The sequence below is a fragment of the Bubalus bubalis genome, chromosome 16, assembly GCF_019923935.1.
Source record: "Bubalus bubalis isolate 160015118507 breed Murrah chromosome 16, NDDB_SH_1, whole genome shotgun sequence".
NCBI classification, from domain to species: domain Eukaryota; kingdom Metazoa; phylum Chordata; class Mammalia; order Artiodactyla; family Bovidae; genus Bubalus; species Bubalus bubalis.
The window spans coordinates 70,291,718-70,314,908 of NC_059172.1; the positions used below are offsets into that span (position 1 = coordinate 70,291,718).

Consider the following 23,191-nt stretch of genomic DNA (forward strand, 5'->3'; position numbering starts at 1 on the left):
AGCAAGAAGCTGGTTTTTGCTGATCTCCCAGTACAGCTGGGGCTTCCCAGGTGGCACTAGTGGTAAAGAACCCACCTGCCAGTGCAGGAGCGGCTGAAGATGCGGGTTCCATCCTGGGTCAGGAAAATCCCCTAGAGGAGGGCACAGCCACCCACCTCAGCCTTCTTGCCTAGAGAACCCTGTGGACGGAGAAGCCTGGTGGGCTACAGCCTATGGGGTCACAAAGAGTTGGACATGGCTGAAACAACTTAGCACGCATGCGTGCAGTACGGCTGGGCACATGGCACAAAGGGAGAGTTCCTGCCTTTGCTATGAGTTTTCATGTAATTAGTGAGCTAAGAAAAATAGAAAGTTAGGGCTCTCCTTGGAATACCTTGCACAAAAGACTTTGCACATCCTCTCTAGCTTTCCCAAAGACTACCTTACATTTCTACTTGACAGTCTTACTATCACCTCATTACACGTCTATATACACCCCCGCCTCCGAAACTCTCCTTCCTAACTCTTTATTTCAATTAGCAACAGCACTATTCTCTGGGTTTTCTCAGGCATCCAATCAGACTCATCACTGTACTGCGTATTTCAAATCCCTTCTTACACATCACCCAATCTCAAGCAACTATCTCAAAAAGGCAATTATCTCCCTCAGATTGTGGTACAGAAATCATGGACCCTAGAAATCAAGTTACTTAAGGTCACAAAGCTTAAGTGGAAAAGAATAAGCTTTGAATTCAAGCTCTGACCCCAGGTTCAATGCCCCTTTCCCTATTCTACCTTACTATTTTTGGTTAGTAAGAGATAATAGTGAAATTAATTTTCCTATTGCTGAGATCACAACGGACAATTTCAAAGTAATAATAACTCTATATTTTGCACAATTTACACTATTCCATTAATGCAATATTAAGTGGTTGTAATAAATGTCACAAGAAAACTGTGGGTCAGGAAGAAACATGAGGGAAAATGACTCTTAAAACAATGCTGACATCTTTCAGAATGCATATCCAGTAATTAACAAACAAAACCTACATTAGAATGCTTCTTGAATATTCAATTAAATATATATATATATAAAGGCAAATAGTCAGTGTTCAGTTTTGCCAATTTTATTGAACCAATAAAATTCCTACTAATAACAATGAAATAAATTTCTGCAAGTATAAATGTGATACAGTTTAACAAAACCCATTGTTCTGTACCTATAAATAGATTTTTAAAATGTCATAAAAAGTGCAGTTATGAATTGTTAACATGTTAATACACAGTTGCTTTATTTCAAATGTGTTTGCCTTGACTCACCAACAGTTCCTTCTGTAGCTGTTCAAATAATATTACCCATCCCTCCAAAAAACAAAAAGAGGCATTAAAGCACTAGAATATTACATATAAACTGATCCATTGAGGTCAGCTTTAGTCAGAATTGTAAAATCAGCAACATAAGAGAAATAAAACCTAGTTATACATACAAAAAGCTTTCATGGGTTCTATACTCGTCTTAACTGCTGACTCATGTGGAGGGCATAATAGTTGAAAAGGCTTATATGGTTAACTAACTTAGACTACATCTACAGCAGGGTCTGATTTGCCAGAACAAGTTTAAAGTGGCTGTTTATCAAGTTTGTTGTCTTCAGAATTGAAGCTATAAATGTAAGATCACCATTTGACACTGAAAATTGTGTGAATCCTAAATTGCATCAATGATCTATTTGATAAAAGCTTATTCTAATTGAAAACCTTATATAGTAAGAGACTGATAGATATATAGCAGTCTTAAAGATCACGTCATCCGCCTCACATTAGTCCAAAGTCACGTGCTTCGTAAAAAAGAAAAAAATTACAGTAACAAAGCACAGGACTACAAAGGCAAAACATCACAGCTTCTGATTACATGGAATAAAAAGTACCAAGAAACGCAAAAAGATAATTCTGTATTAATACTGATGAATTAAAGAACTATAACAGACATTTCACAGCATGCTACATATATCGCTCACAACTTAAGGATAAAATGATGTCTAAAATTGAAAGATAAGAAGTTGGCAATCTGATTTCATGTGCAATTCAGCTACAAAGTCTTAATATATACATTCATGATGTAGCTGCCCTGCAAAATCAGGTTCTTTTTAAAAAAGAGAGATTTCAAGTTCAAATCCTATTTCATAAGCTAAAGGATACATCCAGTTCTTCCATGACCAGGAAAGTTATTTTCAGGGTTGAAGGAGCTAATCCAAGTAGCAAGGCCATGTTCCACGCTGGCCTGACAGGGTTCTGTGTAACCTTGCCCCAACTGTGCATGTGGCTGTTGAGTATTCTATCAGCATGGAGAAGATGCCAAACTGGCTTGTGGTTTGCTTTCTTTGTCTATCTTATCTGATTAAAAAGAGTAGACGTGAAAAGAGAAAAGAGGAAGGGAAAAAATGGTGTTTTCTTTCCAGGGAAGATATATAGATGTAAAGGGAATATCTGCACTAGGTATAGAGTTGGGATGACTTCCCTTGGTGAACAAGGGTAGCATTTAACTCTTTCCCTTTATTTTAGAGAATCAGTAAAATTCAGGAAGGAGAAAACAAGTCTCAACATTACAAAGGAAATTTCTTGGCTACCAACTGATGAATTCCCTTGATCCTACTTTTTGATCCTTCCTTATCAGATTTGGGAATCAGTCGACAACTTGTAAAGACTGATTAACTTAAGAAGGAGATGTATAATCAGTTTCATTCAGTAGGTGTCATAATGCATAAACTTAAGCTAATCAGGATTGATAAACAATACTTTAGCATTAAAGACTAGAGAGCCTCTCTCCTTTTGATTTTTTTATGAAGTTAAACTGAGGAATGCAAAATAGACTGCTTTAGCAAATTTATATACCCAAAATTACATTTATCATAGTTAGACTTACTAACATTTGATGTTGTACTATGAGCTGTAAAATAGGGTGTTTGTTCTAATGGCCATTCTATAGTATGAATTTCATTACTTCAAAGATTTCCACAAGCATTGAGAAGAATCAGGTATTCATCCCCCAACCTGTCCCCCCCGCCCCCCCCACCACCCTCATATTCCTTCTTTTTCAACTCTGGACCTCACGGTGGTGCACTCATAATTAATTTAAAGCTAGAAGGAACATTTTATAACATAGGATTTAAGAAAAACTACTCCTTCAGGCTCTACTTATTCAAGTCTCATTTCTTAACTAGGCATATATTCATTCCTGGGCCCTTAAAGGTATTTACTGGACTGTTTTCGAGTTGGGGTGTTCACAAATGGGCATGGAAGGCACCCGATACCACCACAGATCATAATATTTTAATCTGTACTTTCAAACAGGGTGGGGTTTGTCTTCAGGTCAAACAACTGTCTACAGATGAACACACCCCCCGTTAGAAACCTGACAGCATTCGTCTATGGACCGCGCTAAGCAGGCACTGGCCAGACCAGAAGTGCTGTGGCTTCTTCCCCTTCTGTGCGCTCCCTGTTCCTGGATGATACTGCCAGGATATCCTGGAAGTACGCCAGGGGAATAAGGACTATGAAGGAAGTGCATTCCCTTTTCATCTCACAGCTCATTTTCCCCAGCGACAAACAGGGTAGGAACAGGGGCTCCAAGCTTAGTCCAATGAGGGAAGCTTGATCAAATCCTTAGGTAGCCAATTTTGTGGTATTTTATCTATATTATAAATCCAGTGGGCTTCTGTGATCCAATGGGACTACCTAAACGCCGTTTATCGTATGTCCTTCTATTGGAAATACGTTTCAAGGCCCAAATGACACCCATGTCTATGCCAGAAATTTCCTGTTCCACTGATTGGTTACAGATTAGTCTGGACTGCTGGAGAATTTTCACTTTACATTCAAATAACGTGGACTAATGCAGGTATTTACTACCTAATATAGATCCAGGTTAGGATGGCATTTCAATCACTTTAAAATCCTGCTAAATGCTAAATTCTGCATGGTAGAAATAGTTCGATTTCTTATCATGTATAAATATAAAGATTCCTACTTTGATAGAAGGCAAAACTCTTCTATGATTTATTTAAAATATGGAAGTAGTACTTCTGAACAACAGAGAGTGAATCCATGAAAATGGTTGGATACTCTGAGTTTATAGGCTCTTTGGGGATGAGGTAGAGGAGAGCAAGATATTCTGGCAGCTGGGAAAGGGCAGAACAGTATGGGATGGACACAATCACACGTGGTGCTACATAATTTCCGGTAGGGGATCGAGGGCAAAGGTGAGCCAAAATATACCTAGATGATTGAGGGATTTCAAGGGAGTTGGGACAAGTTGTATTCCTCATGAATGGAGAAAAAGTAACTGGGAAAAGTAAATGCTGGTGATGATCAGCAGGTGGCTGGTGATGTCTGGTTTGTGAAACGGCGTTCACACCAAGATGGGCCGAGGGGAGGGGAGGAGAGTGAGCATGGTTGAGGCTGAGGCACTTGGGAGGAAGAATAAGCAGGCAGGAAAGGGTGGGCTGAATGTAGGCAGGAGCTCCCGCAACAGGAAGGGCTCCTTCAGACCGGGTGTGTGATGCTGAGGGCAGCCACGCTAGTAGAGTTATGGTCCATGTGTTCTTTGAAAAACTCTTCCTTCCTCACAGGGCTCTGCCTCGACAGGTACCTCTACCCCTGCGATCCATTTCATTCCAGCTGTTTTTGTTCTAGGTCTCACCTGAGCAGACACTACTGATGAAGCCAAATTAGCATGGAAGTAAGTTCCACATGGAGGGGGCACTGAAGTTCTGTTGACTGAGATGAATACATTCATGTTACAGTACTGTTTTAAGGAAAGACTAATTTGATTCTCAGTCTTCAGATGGATATAATCGGGAAACAGAGTTTATGATGATGGCCACCTAGAATAGGTTCTGACTATGAAATTAGGTAATTTAAAACTCAGTCTGAATAGAGGAGCCACATATCTTTCAGTTTCCTGTTAAATTATACTATTAGCAAATTTCATATACTATTTATATAACATTATAGTTGCATAATTTTCACTCCATGCAAGACCATCTATTTGCATAAAAGAAGAAAAAGTCCCCCTAGATAAAGAGTTTAAGGTCTTGCTTTCCAGAGGAATGATTTAGAATTGTCTTTAAAATACAACATAAAACAAAAATGAAAACCTCATTTTACTAGCACAGTGCAAATAATTTTCATAACATGCACTGAAATTTATTTTTTTCCCTGATGAACTGCCCTTAGAGTTTAAAAGAATCTTACCACCATATAGGCATGTACTCTGCACAAAAATGGTGAACTATTTTTAAGTACACATTTTTAACTGCTGGTTGATAATTTCATTTTGCTGTAGCATAAAAATTTAATATTTTGGATTTAAAAACTCTGTAAGGTGGGAAAAAAGTTGCTTAGGAATAATGTTAACTAGGTTTTAGAAGCATTTGAAATCTTTAAGGGACTTTATAGCACAATTAAAATAGGGGCTCTGGTTCAAATATGATTTTGATATAGAGCTGACATTGAGAGTTCTATTCTAAGACAGTCTTGTGTTGTTATTATTTGGGTTTAAAGCTATAATTACAAGCCAAGACCATGCCCCAGGTTCCACATTAGCCATTTTTTAGTTAAAAGGTACCCCAAATGGGACAAAGGTTCTTCCTGAGACTGAGACAATATCCTTAGCTCAAAAAGGTGAAGAAAGTTACAAGTTGTCCCATCTCAAAAGCCTGCTTTCCTCTAATTATCACGAGTCCATCTGAGGAAGCCGAATCCGAAGGATTTAAGGAGGTACCTGTCTAGCCACTCCCATAGTCAAGGGACTGGGTTCACCATTTACTTTCAGAGAGAAGAGTATTTGGATTTTCTTAAGGTGATCCGAGAAAACTGAGCATTCTAACTCTAGTGGGAAAACTCGAAATTCGAAAGTAAACAGAGAACCATTTCAAGCATATACATCAATGGATTATCAGACTAATTTGAAAATAATAAGCAACGGAGTTAGAGACTTCACATGTGCTTTTTGTTTTTTTTCACGTACATGTGCACATCTCAGTTTGGCACAATGTGAGCCCAAGGGGTAGGTTAGCAGATCGTATAGTCACATCATGACACCAATTGAACCAGAGAGCTCTTTTAAAAAATATCACATTTTAATATAAAAAGCTATACTATAAATTACTACATAGTAAATTCAATACTCTGAAAAAATACCACCCTGGAAAACCGCATCAGAATTTCAAGTTTGCAGCAGCTGAAGTTCACAGCAAACTCGCTGTACAAACGGTATTCACAACCTAGAAGGCTGTGCAGGCTGCATCTTGGCAGGTGCTTTGGCACCTCCAAAGTCAATTTTTCTAGGCTGATTCAGTGAGGTTCATAAATATCTTATTTTTGTTTATAGTTCCAAGTCAACTGATTTTCCTGATTAGTGATAAGATACATCTATGCTAAGCTAAAAAGAAACTTTGCTAGGAAAGAGATCTAGTAAAGGCACTAATAATATTCCCATAACCCAAACTTCAACTACTTACATTTCTGGGGTGGGAAATGCAAAAACAAAAACTAAGTGGCCATTTTAGTTACTTAAACCTTGTTTCCTCTTTTGGTTTAAAGCTCTTATGATGTTCTATGAGAATTTTTCCTCCTTTTCAATATATAAATTATTTTTCAACCTCTAATACAGGTCACCTGCACAAAAACAAAGGGATATTAGCTGAAAGAATTCTAGTTAAAAAAAACAAAATGTCAAGAGTAAAGGGTATCCTCAACTTGAAAGTTTTAAAATTAGGGAAGTCAAATGGACATGCATGTTGTCATTCGTATTTTGCCATTCCCCTAAATACTTTCTTTGTAGTTAGTACCTATCTATATAATGTGATATGGAATAACATCAACATATGGTATATGCAATAAACAAAACAGACTCGATCTGGCATGAGTTCTTTGAATAATCTTTTTAAATAAACCACCCTGTCTTTAAAAATATTAGCAGTTTTTTTCCTCACATGGAAGATTTCAAACAAGATCCTGGAATCTAAAAATGCAGAACTACCTTATATTCATAGGTGTACAGTCATCTTTCTATTTTCTTACCTAGAACAAAGCCTAACAGAAAGCAACCTAATGGATTGTACCAGAAAAGAATGATAAATGGAAGGGGAAAATGACTGATGAGAACACTAGCCCACAATTCTTTCATGAGAGGAAAGAAAAAGTTAAGTCCTAGATTACAAGTCTAAAATGCGATCTTTGTGGGAATGCTAACGGAAAAATTTATCTTCTTTACTGTGAAAAAAATGGATTTTTTTTTTTAAAAATTAGCATGTTTGTGTAAAATTCAAGTCACTCTTAGTTAACCAAAAAGTGTTTAAGCAGTGCAGTCGTGTCCTACCGGATAGCTGTGAGCATCTCTTTAGGCACTTCACTGGTTCATTAACATAATACAAATTAAAGCTATAAATGTACAGCATTGTGCTCTGTGAAGATAGTCTAATCAAGCAACATAAACCAATGCAAAAATGTGACTTTGGGGATGCTTTTTCCTCCCGTAAGACTTGAGATCTTTTTTAAACCAGTTGTCCAAAGAGATTGTTCTGGGAATGGGGATGCTTTGGCATTGTAAAAGGAACATTGTTCAACCCCAGGAAGGCAAAAGCCTGGTGCGATAAAGAAATCTGAACTAAATTTCTTTATAGCTCTGTGGTAAAAGGACACTTCTGCAGTGACATACATAATAGGGGGAAAGTTTGTTGAGTCTTTTTCTCTCTCTCTCTTTTTTTTACATATTGCACTCTTGGGTTGTTGTTGTTCAATCACATTAATGCATAGAAACACAATTTTTACCTTTGAATAATCAACTGTTTAACCTATCATAAGAAAAACCATGGAAAGTAAGTTCTAGAAGCCTAACAGGAAAGAAATATAGGCATATTAACCTTCCTCTGCTTACTGTAATATAGAAAACACTATGAGAAAATAAAAATGTGCAAAGAAAATTTTTGGTCAGTCTTGTGTGGGTACATGTTTATATGTGCCAACTAAATGAACTGTAAGCAGTCCTGTGAGCACTGATTACTCTGATGACTGAGGATTACTGTCAGTGATAGAAAGGAGTGTGCATAATTCCACTTTGAATATATACATCTGATATGGAAAATGGAAGCTTCTGTTTCAGAAGAGAAAGAAACTAGCTGAATTTGGCATTTCAGTAGCATGCTATAGAATTCATCATGATCAATTTCACATTAAATTATGGACGATGGCTGTATCACATTTCATGTTATCGCCAATAGCAGTAAAAAAACAAACAAATAAAAAAAAATAAACAGTGCCTGACAAATAAACTCCTGGAGACACAGATGCGTGTCCTGTGAGCAGCTTAGTCCAACAGCGCATGCTTTTCCTCCACCAGGTGTAGGACACAACCTTAAAGTTCTAGAATGGCCAGAGGAGGTCATTCATTGCTGAATTCCGATATCTGAAAAACAATTGCTCGAGCAGATTGTAAGCGCTTTTCCTTATTAAAAGAAAAAAAAAGGAAAGAACAAAAATACACATACAAACCCCAAAGCACTGAAGTTAAGCATTAACAAACCAGGTTCATGATTTATGATCAGTATCCGAAAACCCAACTACAAACAATGCCAAGTAGTGCTCCTCAGTATTATTTTTGCAATTGTTAGTCATGTTAAGCATCAAGGAAAAGAAAACACATCATTGCACATTACAGCCGCCCCCAAAAAACGGCTAAAACTTTGACACTAGAGAATTGAATAATGTTTGATGCTACATCACAAACAGCTTCTGATGTATATCCTATGTGAAAAGGTCTTTACACATATATGATATCTTCCCTGGGTGATGCTTCAGGTCAAATGCCGAGTTATGGCACGAAGAGCATAGAGAAGCTCAGCTTGCATCCGTGCTTCCATTAGAAGTAAATTGACATGAACCTAGAAATCAAAGTGTTACCGATTTAGTGCCCATTATAAACAACTGAAAAAACTTTAATTTATTTCATATAATCAGACATTCACAAATGTATTCTAACATTAGATATTATACTTTCACCAGTTTTATAGACACACATACAAACACACATGCCTGTGCGTGTTTATGTGTGCACATGATGTAAGACTCATAAGAAAACTGTTCATTAAAAAAATGTGAGCAGTAAAAATGACCCCTAGAATCTTAAAAAGTCCAGTAATTTTCTTAGGAGAGCTGTAAAGCCAGACAATCCTTTGGGTTATAAAACAAAAATAATTTTTGCAAATTACAGTTCTCCTACAAAAAATACTTTCTTCCAGATGTAAAATTTTATATGGCTGAAAATCAGCCTGTACTTATTCCTTAGAAAGTTCTTAAAAACATTTTTTACTATTTACAGGCATACCTCATTTTATTGAGCTTTTGCTTTAACGCACCACATAGACACTGCTTTTCTTTCTTTTTTCACAAACTGACGAAGGTTTGTGGCAACCCTGCATTGAGCAAGTCTATTGGCGTCGTTTTCCCAACAGCATTTGCTCACTCCTTTGTCACATCTGGTAATCCTCACAACATTTCAAACCCTCCACCACAAAAAAGATTATGACACTGAAGGATCAAATGGTGGTTAGCATTTTTTTATCAATAAACTATTTTTTAATTAAGGTACACATACTGTTTTGTTTTTAAAGACATGATGCTTTATACACTTAATAGGCTACAATGTATTATAAACTCAACTTTTACATGCACTGGGAAACCAAAAGTTCATGTGTCTTGCTTTATTGTGATATTAACTTTGCTGCAGTGGTCTAGAACCAAACCCAGAATATCTTTGAGGTATGCCTGTACATGGGAGAAACCAAGGTGAAAATCTGAAGCTTAAAGCAATCTGAAATTAGTATCTGGTAATTTACTGAGTGGTGGCTAAATTTTGGTTCTGTGTTTTGTCCAATGTGGAGTATAAAGTAAAAGTTTAGCATTGGGCTTTGAAGCACTGGATCTGACCCTGATGCCGGGAGATTGAGGGCAAGAGAAGGGGGCGCCAGAATATGAGATGGTCAGATGGTATCACTGACTCAAAGGACATGAATGTGAGCAAACTCCAGGAAATAGTGAAGGACAGGGAAGCCTGGAGTGCCGCAGTCCATGGGGTCAAAAAGAGTCAGACACGATTAAGGGATTGAACAACTTAGATATGCTTAGCTTGCCTACAGTCTTTCATATACAGCTGTGAACAAGCACCTGGGGGAATTTTTGAGGGGGATTCACCTCACCTGACAGGTTAAAATAAGCACCCCCCCAAAAAAATAAGCACCCACATATCTTCAAAAGCTTTTACAAAGAAGTATGATATATTTAAATTATTTTGATATCTTTCTACAGGTTAGATATATCATTGGATCTATTCTCTTGATGAGTAAGGAGAATTTCTAGATACCACTGAGCAAAGGGAGAAACTGTAATACAAACTTGTAAGTAGAGCATACAGATCTATCAAGGAGAGATGCTGGAGGTAAATGGATGTTTATCTGATGTGTGATTGGCTCTAAGACTTCAAGAAAGACTGCTAGGGATCGAGGTCATAACATTCTCTATCAAAGTCATATAGTTAATTAGTGAATATTAGGACTCTAAAAAGGTTTTCTAACTCTCAAGCTTAGGAACTGTGGTATAAATGGAAGATTCTTGGATTTAAAGGTCAATAGACTCATGATTTAAGGCCATACTTATACTATACCATTATAATGGTCATTTATTAGGTCTTAAATAATGTTTCCTATATATTGATATTTCAATCCAAAAAATTCCTCATATAATAATATACTTGGCTCAAAGGTCTGCATTATATTGTCAAATCACTAAATTACCAAATTGGAATGAGAACTATTGTTCTGATAGGTTAACTGTAAAATGGCTAGAATGAAAAAATTCTCTAAATGGATATGTCTTCTGAGCCAAGATCCAATTTTCAGATCCAGTCTTTCAAAGGCCAATGCTAAGCTTTTACTTTATACACCACACTGGGCAAAACACATAACCAAAATTTAGTCACCATTCAATAAATTTGAATTTTAAAACATTGTAAAAAAAAAAAAACAAACTGATGGCCAAATGATGCTACTTCCAACTTCTCTGATGGTGCTGATTTATTACTATTTTCACATTTAATTTTTCATAATCATTACTCCTTATGTGGAATATATGTCTATGTTAAGTCATGAAACACACCTTTTCTGAGTGTTTGAACTGACGCCAGTAACTATCATACATGCGCTTGGTAGTCCTCTCAGGATAGCAGGTCACTGTCTTAATGTAAACCTTCAGGCTTCGTTCAAGTAATTGATTAACTTCTCCATAATCATAGTCATCATACCTAGAAGCAATATGATGACAAGCTTTAGGATGGCAGAATCAACATTTCTGATTTCTAAAGTTATACCAAGACACAACAATTATCTAGTAATTAAATACCAAAAGCTCATTCATTAACTCCTTTAAATAATAAATGTTTGAGTGCCTACTATAAGCCATGTAGTTTCCATGTACTCCTTCAGGCACTGATGAAGCACAAATGAACAAAATAGACACAAAGCCCTAGTCTCATGGAATTTGAATTCTATTGGAGAAAAAAGAAAAATGAAAAAGAACACCATATAATGTATCAGATGGTGACAACTGCTATGGAGATAAAATACAGCTGGGCTGGGAGGAGAGTTGTGATTTTAGGTAGAGTGGGCAGGAAGGCTTCTCTGAGACTGACATCTAAGCTAATACTGGGAGGAGGAGGAGCAAGTGTGAAACCCTAAGGTAGGAGTCTAGGGTCTTAGTGAAAGTGAAAGTCGCCCAGTCATGTCCACCTCTTTGTGGCCCCATGAACTGTAGCCTGCCAGGCTCCTCTGTCCCTGGAATTCTCAAGGCAAGAATATTGGAGTGTGTAGCCATTCCCTTTCTCCAGGGGATCTTCCCGACCCAGGGATCAAACCCAGGTCTCCTGCTTGGTAGGCAGATTCTTTACTGTCTGAGACACCGGGAAGCCCCTAGTGTCTCAAGGAAGAGGGAATAATCAATTATGTCTGATGTTACTGAGTAGGCAAAGAAGATACCACGGAGAACTGGTCGAGGCAAGGAGCTATGGAGAGGTGAAGGGCAACCTTAGAAAGAGTAGTTTTGTAGTTCTGCTGCTGTGCAGGAGTAAAAGCCTGACACTGCAGTCAGTTCACAAGAGAACAGGGGATAAGAAAATGGTGACAGTAGATATACAAAATGTTTTCAAAGGGATCTGCTGTGCATGGGAGCAGAAGTGTGAGGCAACAGTCAGAGGGAAATGAAGGATGAAGAAAGGATTTTTTTTTTGAGATGATGAGAGAAATAAAGGCATGTTTACATATTGATGGGAAAGATTCAATTAAGAGAGTAAAGCTAATTATGCAGGAGAGAGAAGGGAGAATTGCCAGAAGAGGGATCTTTAGATGAGAGGAGATGGGATTCTGTGCCCTAGTGCATAGGAGTGTAGATAGTTCATTCATAAGATGAGAGAATAACAGTGTAAACGGGCACAGAAATAGCTATGAGAGTAAATGTAGTGGTGGGAGCTTGTGGGCTTTTTCTTCTGTATTTTTGGTTTATTTTTAATCCAAACATAATACTTAGTTAAAAAAAAACAAACTCTGGGATTTTACATAAGCTTTATTTAGTAGCACCCAGCAGAGAAATATCACCAATTCATTGCCTTAAATATAATATTATTTTGAATATAATATTAATTTATAACATGTATTGAATTAAAATCTATTACTGTTTATTTTTCTTAATTAGGTTGGTATATTAAATTTTAAAATGTGATGATTCTTTCTAGAATAGTAAATGGGCAATAGCGGAGCTACTATTTACCATCATAATAGTATCTTTTAGGTAGAATATTTCATATTAGTTGACTTTTCCAGGAAATTTGGGATTTTTTTTTAAGTCAAAGTTACAGAAACCACTTTGCTTAACAAATAGAATTCTAATTCCGTTCCATAAGGGCTTTGTGATACTATATCAGAAAGGATACAGTACAGAGTCAATTGAATGTATTCATAACTGGGGATTTTCTCTTTTGGCAGATCTATCTCCATAGATGTCTTCAAAACCCAGCTCAAAAAGGATGTTCTCCAAGAAGAGCTTTCCTGATTACACCATTCAGTCTTATTCACTGCTTCACTCTCAGTCCTCTCAATTCAAACTTTCTAAATTTAGGTGCCACTAATTTATTCTGACTTACAGTTTCATTTCAGTATTCTTACATGAGCTTATGTAAGTTTTATGAAGGCAGACTCTTATCTTAGTTTCATTTATACCCAAATTATACCATACCTTCAAAAACCAACCAACCAACCAGCACTTGCTATAGTTATCTAAGAGGGTATCATGGGCTTCTCCTGTGGCTCAGCAGTAAAGAATCTGCCTGCAATGCAGGAGATACAGGAGAAACGGGTTTGATCCCTGGGTCAGGAAGATTCCCTGGACGAGGGCATGGCATCCCACTCCAGTATTCTTGCCTGGAGAATCCCAGGGACAGAGGAGCCTGGCAGCCTGTAGTCCATGCGGTCGCACGGAGTCAGAAAACGACTGGAGCGACTGAGTACGCCTGCACAATGGCATATCATCTATACTTCTGAAAGGTTCAGTTCTTCCAGGAGGGATTCTCAAATGGAGAGTTTTACTACTGTCCCCAATGATTTCTGATGTTTTTTCCCTCCTTAGTAAGATTTTACTACTGTATTATATGTGCATATTAAGACTTTTAAACAAAGACAAATGCTCTTCTAGAAAATAGAGTTAATTTTTTATAGTCAGGAGTCTGCATGTAATTTTCTCCCCAGAAGTATATACTCTTTAACAGGAAAAAGGTAAGACTCCTGTCAGAATTTTCATTTAGAAACATGTACAACTGTCTCTATATGGCTTTCCAGGTGGCGCTAGTAGTGAAGAACCTGCCTGCCAATGCAGGAGACATTAGAGACACGGGTTTTATCCCTGGGTTGGGAAGATCCCCAGGAAAAGGGAATGGTAACCCACTCCAGTATTCTTGCCAGAAGAATCCCATGGACAGAAGAACCTGGAGGGCTACAGTCCTTGGGGTCTCAAAGAGTTGGACACGACTGAAACAACTTAGCACACACACACAACTGTCTCTATGACGACCATACCTGATTCCAAACATACAGTGAACGTAGTTAAATAAAGCTCTGCGCAGCATGGTTGTGTCAACATCCTCATGGGTGGCCATAGTGTTATAGGTGAGATTGTAGACCATGCGGAACTTCTCGTCAAGAAGATGTCCAATATCAGAGTAAAGTCTGTTCACCAGGGAGAACCCGTGATTTTCCCAGGTATAGTCCTAAAAGAATAAAATGTATCAAAAATGGTCACTCTCCATTTAAAGTCTATGTTTTTGTGAAGTATAACCACTGAAGCAAGTGGAGATATTTCAAAGTCTGTAATCCTTTCACGGATTCTAAGTTTGTCACTTTACCAAGATTGCTTCACCAACACATCAGTTTGTAGACGGGAGGGCCGTGCTATTTCCTCACTGGGTCCAGGATGAGGGACATTGGTGATAAACTCTGGCTACTTCCCGCGGTCATGTACTATGCAAACTACACTCTCATCTGGAAGAACCCTAGAAGGCCCTGGAATAGTCCTACATGACTAAACCTACTCAGTGACACGGGTGGCTAGCAGATCATCTGAAACAAGCACAGAGGAGTCTGTCTTTGATCTCGCCTGCATTGTCTTTATGAACCACATCACTACGGTGGCTCTTATCTAGGGATGGGGAACAGGTGGCCCTTCAGCCCATAATTATAGACATATGGCCTTTCTATAAAAATGTGTTATTATAAATGTGAACATGTCACTCAGTTTCCTCCCTGCTTCTCTCCAAAACATGAACATGATACTACTACCATGCAATAATGCAAGTAACCACATAAAGCAGTTGCCTTTGCCTTCTTGGGGTTGGAGGTAGAGGGGATGCTGAAATACTAATCCATCAACTGGGACATCAAATTAGACAAGGCTGAAAAGTAGGTTAAATAAAGATATTTATAGATTCTATCAAAATGATCTATTAGTTTCTATGGGAGTCAACTTATTCAAAATTTCACAGTTAAAGTAACAGTATCTCTTCTCCAATTTCTCTGAATTAAAGGCGTCTCATACCTGAGCTCGGAATGTTGGCAAATGTTCCTCCCCTCGTCTGGCAAAGTCTTCATATCCAAAACCAGGGTCTTCAATATATCGGGAGACATCAGATGTTATAATCATGTCATCCTCAAAATCTAAGGACAATAATGAACAATTTGGTGTTAAGGAAACTGTACAGAGTTAGAACAATTAATTAATTGTACTTTCTTCCAATTTTTTACTATAGCTTTTCCAAGGATTTCCATAGTGACAATATTGACTACATGCCTTACATTCACATAAAATACCTTTTGCTCAAGTTTTGAATACAATTTCATTACTAAATGCTGGCAACTGTAACATTTAGCTGTAGCTATTCAGGCAAAAAATTGACTAAATTAAAATATCTAAATATTAGTTTAGTCAAAAAGTTCACTTGGAATTTTCTGTAAGATGTTACAGAAAAATGTAAATGAACTTTTTGGCCTACCCAATACAAACATTTTTTTCCTAAATTTACCTTAAGAAGTTAAAATTTTTTTAAAAAGGAGTTAAAATTAATATTCTGACAAATCTAAAACTTTAATTTTAATTCTATTTAAACAAATATTTCAAACTCTGGACTCAAAGGAAATGGTACTTTGCATATTATCCACATTCTTCTGCTCCTAGGAGATGGATACAAATAAAATACAGAAAATACTATGTTACAGTAATGGAACATCATTCTAATTTGAAAAGCAAAAAACTAATAAATGTTAGTCAACTCTGTTACCAAGCTATAGAATAGTACCCTTGTAGAAAACTTCAAACATTTTCTTCAAAAGACTTGAAAAACTATTCTTAGAATCTCTAAATGGAATCTGAAATGCTTTATCATACTGATCAAACCAAGATACTTGTTATAGGGAAAAATAAGTTTCTATTTCCATTTTAAAACACGGTAAGTCTACAAAAATAACTCAGCCACATACTGAGTCATTTTTCTCTTATCTTCGTGTGACCAGCAAATTCAGTACTGGGAATGGTGAAGAGTAAAGAATGAAACAATTTATTTCCTAATTTATAAATGATGTAGCCTCTTGTTAAAATCAGAATATAACTTTCCACCAAGGTCTAAGACTTGCTTAGTAAATTCAAAATTCACTTTAGAAGGCAAAAGTTCTTGCTCAAGCATCCAAGAAGAGAAAGACTGACATTCTAAAATATACTTTCAATAATAAGAAAAGGGCTTCCCCAGTGGCTCAGTGGTGAAGAATCTGCCTGCCAATGAAGGAGGTACAGGTTCGATCCCCAGTCTAAGGGGATCCCACATGACACGGAGCAACTGAGCCTGTGTATCTCAACTACTGAGCCTGTGCTCTAAAGACAGTGCTGCAATTACTAACGCCCGTGTGCCTAGAGCCCATGTTCTACAACAAGAAAAGCCACAGAAATGAAAAGTCTGAACACGGCAACTAGAGAGTAGCACTATTACAATAGCCAGGACATGGAAGCAACTTAGATGTCCATCAACAGACGCTTAGGCAAAGAAGTTGTAGTACATATATACAATGGAATATTACTCAGCCATAAAGGAACAAATTTGAGACAGTGATAGTAAGATGGATGAATCTTTAAAACATTTTAAAAAGAGAGTAGCCCCCACTCACCACAACTAGAGAAAAAGCCTGTGTAGCAATGAAGACCCAGTACAGTCAAAAATAAATAAACAAAAAATTAAAAGAAATAAAACATTTATGTCCTTCAAGCTCTAGTTGTCTTGCTGCTGCTGCTGCTGCTAAGTTGCTTCAGTCGTGTCCGACTCTGTGCGACCCCATAGATGGCAGCCCACCAGGCTCCCCCATCCTGGGATTCTTCAGGCAAAAATACTGGAGTGGGTTGCCATTTCCTTCTCCAATGCATGGAAGTGAAAAGTGAAAGGGAAGTCGCTCAGTCATGTCCGACTCTTAGCGACCCCATGGATTGCAGCCCACCAGGCTCCTCTGTCCATGGGATTTTCCAGGCAAGAGTACTGGAGTGGGGTGCCATTGCCTTCTCTCTAGTTGTCTTAGACAAGCTTTAAAAAATCAATGTCTAGGGAATTTCCTGGTGGTCCATTGGTTAGGACTCTGAGCTTCCACTGCAGGGCACCTGAGTTCAATCCCTGGTCAGGGAACTAAGGGCTTACAAGCTGCCCAGCATGGCCAAAAAAAGATAAATAAATAAATACTGTCTGTGCCATCTTTCACTGCCATTCAGCTCCAAATATTTTCTAATTTCCACTGCAACTTTTTATTTCCCTATGAACTATTTAGAAGTATACTGTTTCATTTCTAAACATCTGAGAAACTTCTAGTTATTCCTTACTGATTTCTAGCTTACTTCTGTTATAGTCAAAAGTTATACCCTGTAAAGTTTAAATCTCTTAAAATTTGCTGATATTTGCTTCATTAACAATATATGGTTGATATTGGTAAATTTTCTATGTGCACTTGAAAATAATGGTACAGGTTGCAGTTTGGGATATAGTGTTTTATTTATGTCAGGTAAAGTATGCTAAATAAGTTTACTCTCTTTTTCTGGATTTTGTGTCCACTTATAGTTATAAAGAGATGTATATTAGAATTTTTCACCCCATGTGACCCCATGGACTGTAGCTGCCAGGCTCCTCTGTCCATGGGATTTCCCAGGCAAGAATATTGGAGTGGGTTGCCATTTCCTTCTCCAGGGGATCTTCCTAATCCAGGAAAAGAACCTCCATCTCTTGCATTGCAGGTGGGTTCTTTACCACTGAGCCACCAGGCAAACTCAAGTTTTTCACACTTACAAAAATTAATGTCTAAAAGTAAATGCATACTATACTAACTTTAATACAATGTTTGCATTTTAAAATATTGGCTTCCCTGGAAGGTTTACCCTACGCTCATTACTTTCCTTTGTCCCACTTGTTTTCTCTAGATGATTTTTTATAAACAACTCTTTTGATTTTAACACCCAAATATATACTGATAACTTCCAAAACTTTATTTCGGGCTTAAAACCCTCTCCTGTTCAACCCTGGCTTTCCAAGTGTGCAGACCAGGAGCATGGGCATTACATGAAGCCATGATTGAAACGTAGCTCCTCAGGTCCTGGCACAGACAGACTGAACACAAAAATCTGCATTTCAACAAGATTCCTCAGTGATTCACATGCATATTAAAGTCTGAGAGGCACCTGTAGCTGTTTCCAGACTGGTGGTTTTGTAGACATCACAAGTCAACATGTCGCAAATATGGCTGGTTACATGATCTTTAAGGCTGGAAAGGTCATCATGATAAGGTCTCTATCTACCTAATCAGCTTCCTGTTCACAATACCAACCTCATGTGTCACATCCTAACAATGCAGAACCAATTGCTCCTGCACCCACCATCCTGTTTCCTCACCACTGTGTGCTGGCTCAGGCAGGTGTGCTATTTACCAACTCCCCCCTCTCCCCCCCAGCCACTGCCTGACTCCCTTGCACTCAAGTCTCTAAGGTTTAGCTCAGAGCCAAGCGGCTAGAGGAGGTCTCTCCCTAGGACCCCTTCTGTGCACATTCCTAACTCTCCAACACTGCTCCATTTACTCCTCACATTCTGCTTCATATTGCATTTCTTTCTCTCCCACTAGCAATGAGAGCCTGCAGAGGGCAGCAATCACGTCTCACTTAGCTTGGAAGCATTACTGCCTACCACCCTGCTGAGACTACGTAGAGTACAATAAATGTCTGAATAGCAAACCAATAACTGAAACGCTTCTTTATATTTGGGATTTCCTGCTGGTCAGAAGTTCTGAGAAATCATTATTAAATATACTCAATTTGGTAGATAAAATCTTTCATAAAAGAAATCGCTGGGGAAATGATAAAAGAGGGATCTTGCTCTTCCTGGTAAAATTTCTGAAAGCTATTGGTCAATGTCATATTTAATATTAACAAACCAGTCACGGCCAAATCAATTACTCTCAGGATTTATGAGACTGACTAACCTTACGACTAGTCATTTTGAAGCCCTCTTTTAAACCTACAGAGCTCTACTTTAAAAATAAATGTTATGTAGATTGATGAGTTGGAAGGGTTTAAGCTTTCAAAGTCTACTGACTCCATGCTATTTTAATAACATGTACTATGTGGTATTTAGTATCTTTTTAAGTTGTAATTGAAAAGTTTCCCTCCTATTTAAAAGTCTCTCAGAGTATTAGGAAAAGAAATATATTTTAAAGACTAAAGCAAAGAAGCCTTTTGATACGGAAAAGCCTAATCAAAAGGCTTTTTTTATACAGGATGAATTTTTTTAATACATTTTTTTAATACAGGATGAATTCCTCCAAATTCAACCTAAGAAAATGACCTAAATAATACATTTTTATATAATTCCAAAGGTTTCTGCAAAGAAATGCAAATACAAGTGCAATGTAACTTTGGTGTAACTTTAGAAATAATCTGGAAAAAAGCAGCATTGTGAGAACAATCCTCCCACATACTCCACACCCACGAAAAAGGAAGAGATATTTCTTACAAATTACATCTATTGAAACAGGATTTTACTTATCATTAAAGAAAAATCACACAAGTAGGATGGATTAAATACTCTTATCTAACTTTATAAGCAGTTGGTCTGCTCTGAATAACATTTTATCCAGGATAAGAGCATGAACTACATACACAGCTGAAGTACCTCTCAATTGGATTTGAAATATATTCAAAGATGCAGCAACACAAGAGGGGAAGCAATAGCATCAGCATCAGGTAGAAGAGAACTAAATGAAAGGAACACGATAGTGGAATCATTCCATTATCCATATGGAAAATACTGAAGGTGGTCTGAGGTGGTCAGTCAGGGTTCTAAGAACAATAGGGACCTTCCCAACCCAGGGATGGAACTGGGTCTTCTGCATTGCAGGCAGATTCTTTATCGTCTGAGCTACCAGGGAAGTCAAAGGCAAAGAGAAAAGGCAAAGATAGTGAAATAGAAAAAGCACCTGAATGAGGAAATGAATGAAAAGTATCTCCAGAGACCACAAAAAGACTTTCTTTCTTCTCCTTCTCAAAGCGAGTGGTCATTTCTTCCTGAGACGCCTCTTCATCTTCCCTTTCTTCTTGAAGCCTTTTCATTCTTTCCATTAAGGCCTCTAGCTCACTTAGAGAATCGACAATCTGGAGCCAGAGAAGATAATATTGGGTGTTATTAACATTAAAAGTTGTTAGGGTAAATGTCTCCATCTCCCAATATCACCTTATGTACAGCGGCACTAGCATAGCCATTAATTTCCTAAGTGGGCTTTCCATTAACTCCAAAGAAAATCATATGGCAAAATCGAACATTTTCAGAGGTACAGTGTTTCTGCTTCAGCTATAAACACAGAAAGTTTATATGAATGGATTTATTTCATCTAGAATTCTACTGGGTTGGCCAAAAAGTTCATTCAGGTTTTCCCATAACAGCTTTCAGAAAAATGCAAACAAACTTTTTGGCCAACCCAATACAACAAAATTTGATATATATTAGATTATATTATTACTTGTTTCTAAAACTGGGGCAGCCTTACAAGTCTTATGATTTGTAATTGCTTTAAAAGCCTCCTTAAGACAATTCAGAACTTCAGCAACAGGTTAAATTTTTAGGGTAATAAAAGATTATACAAAATATTTCAAGCACATAATATCCCGTTTAAGCAGATAATTTCTCTAGATGTTGTTAATGTAGCAAGTTTAAAGGCAAAGTAGTAAAGACAAACAGTTAAGAAAACGAACCCCGAAGTTGCTGCCTGTAAGGGATGCATTCTCTATGTTGTTGTCATTAGCGAGATCACACACACAGAAGTTGTTGACTGGTATTAGCCTGAATCCATTGGAGATTTCTGGATCTCTTTCTGGATTGATGCCACTACCAAAAACAAAGCTTGCCAAAGCGTGATAATGAGCCAGTAGGACCACAGCATGTACCAGTTCAGGCAGAGACCAATTATTTTCTCCAGTTTTGACAAGTTTCTGAAATGAGAAAGCCAATCAAGAATAAAAGTGAAAATCATAGAATATTACAAAGCAATTTCAAAAAGTATGGAAAAATGTATAAAATTGCATATTTCCATTTATAGTAATAATACTAAAAATTCCATTTAAACTGTTTCATATATTAAAGATACAGCTTTGGTCAAACAATATTACATTAAACTTATCAAAACTAACAATAGAATTACATTGTAGCTTCTCTGAAATTCCTTATACATATACTGGAGTTTCTGTTTCCAAAGCATTTTTCTATATTATGCTATTTTAATAAGGTATTTTAGAGAATCCAAGAACACTGATGCTAGAAGGGACTTTAAAGTTTCTCTAGCAAGACCACTTATTTGAAGGTTTTAAAGGTACAGACTCTACCTTAAAAATAACATAAATATTTAATTCAGTAGGTCAACTTTTAATTGTCTTGGATATCGTCTCTGACAGAGGAAGAACCTACAGCAGATGATAGACACTGTAGAAAACTACCTCACATTTGAAGGGACATTTAAAAAAAATCTGCTCTATTTAAAATGGATAACCAACAAGGTCCTACTGTACAGCACAGGTAACTCTGCTCAATGTTATGCAGCAGCCTGGATGCTAGGGGAGTTTAAAGGAGAACGCATATGTGTATATGTATGGCTGAGTCCCTTTGCTATCCACCTGAAACTATTACAACAATGTTAACTGGCTATAATCCAATACAAAATAAAAAGTTAAAAAAAAATAAAAATATCAGAGCACTTTTTTTACATGCTATTTTACTGGATCCTCCAGATGAATGGGCTTCCCTGATAGCTCATCTGAAAAGAATCCATCTGCAATGCAGGAGGCCCCAGGTTGGATTCCTGGGTTGGGAAGATCCGCTGGAGAAGGGGAAGGCTACCCACTCCAGTATTCTGGCCTGGAGAATTCCACAGACTGTATAGTCCATGGGGTCACAAAGTTGGCCATGACTGAATGACTTTCACTTTCACTTTTTCCAGATGAATGTTGGAATCATAAGTGAAGCCATTAAACACAGTAATCATTACAATTCCAGCTATTAATCCATTCAAGGTTTTCCCCATCAATCTTTATCTAATTAATCTTTCAGTGTGTGTATGGGGATCTGTTCTCAAATCTAAAACTTTCACTTGGCTCACTTCACATCTAAAAACTAAAATCAAAAAACTGCTTTTGCTTTACTCTCCATTATTTAACTACATACAAATTTAATACATTACCAAAAGCTCAGGGGGAAAAAAAGGAAAAATCAATCATATTCTACCACTTTTATGTAACTTTTACATATCTTCTTTTTTCAAAGTATAATTAAATAATCAGAGTATACATCCATTTTTCTCTGCTTTTCAAACTTTTTGAAAAATTTGATTTTCATGAGGCTCCACTGTCTTCAATTAATTATTAAGCATGGGCATATTGTAGCCCAGAACTACAGTTACATTTCCTTACACATGTAAATTGCTTCTAAATTTCTTATTTGCTATTATAAATAGCACATTTTTGCTATAGCTTTGTTCATATTTTATAAACAGACCCTAATAGATAATACAAATCTGAGAGTACACAGACTGACAAAAGCTAAGTTTGGTTTAACTGGGCAAATAACTAACAAAATGAGGGGAAAAACTAAACCAAGAACATTTCTAATGCATTGGAAGAAGGGATTTTAAGTACCTAAGGCTTCTGCTGATAATCATTTAGCTGATGACTCCTACTAACTGAATAGTGCCAAGCATGGTGCGAAGCATTAATTCAACAACCTCATCCTGGAGGCTTTTAACAGATGCTGCTTTTGAAGGGCAAGTGCTCCAGCCAATCACAGTTCTCTTTCTTATCTAAGTTCTAGTGTCTAGAAGCATGTAAGTATATACACATCAGTTGGCAAATCACTTTTATCTGAAAAATCATTTTTTCAAAATCTTAAAATTATGAAATGTTAGAACTGCAAAGAGTTTAGAACTCATTAGGCATCTCATTTATAGAAGGGTGAACTACCAAGGCCCACAAAAGTTAACTTACTAAAGGTCACATACTTTGTAGTTAAGAG

General features: G+C 37.2%; 1 protein-coding gene across 1 annotated transcript in view; it reads right to left on the reverse strand.

Moving 5' to 3' along the window:
- Window positions 1–1,090: 1,090 nt before the first annotated feature.
- Window positions 1,091–23,191, reverse strand: part of LOC102416545 (sestrin-3) — an 80,342-nt gene continuing 58,241 nt past the window's right edge. Inside the window, exons 5-10 of the mRNA XM_025266976.3 lie at window positions 20,887–21,123; window positions 20,115–20,289; window positions 15,166–15,284; window positions 14,151–14,341; window positions 11,188–11,332; window positions 1,091–8,918 (exon numbers count right to left, since the gene is read on the reverse strand). Coding sequence (XP_025122761.1) covers window positions 8,832–8,918; window positions 11,188–11,332; window positions 14,151–14,341; window positions 15,166–15,284; window positions 20,115–20,289; window positions 20,887–21,123 — 954 coding nt within the window. The 3' untranslated portion in view covers window positions 1,091–8,831. The remainder of the gene's footprint in view (window positions 8,919–11,187; window positions 11,333–14,150; window positions 14,342–15,165; window positions 15,285–20,114; window positions 20,290–20,886; window positions 21,124–23,191) is intronic.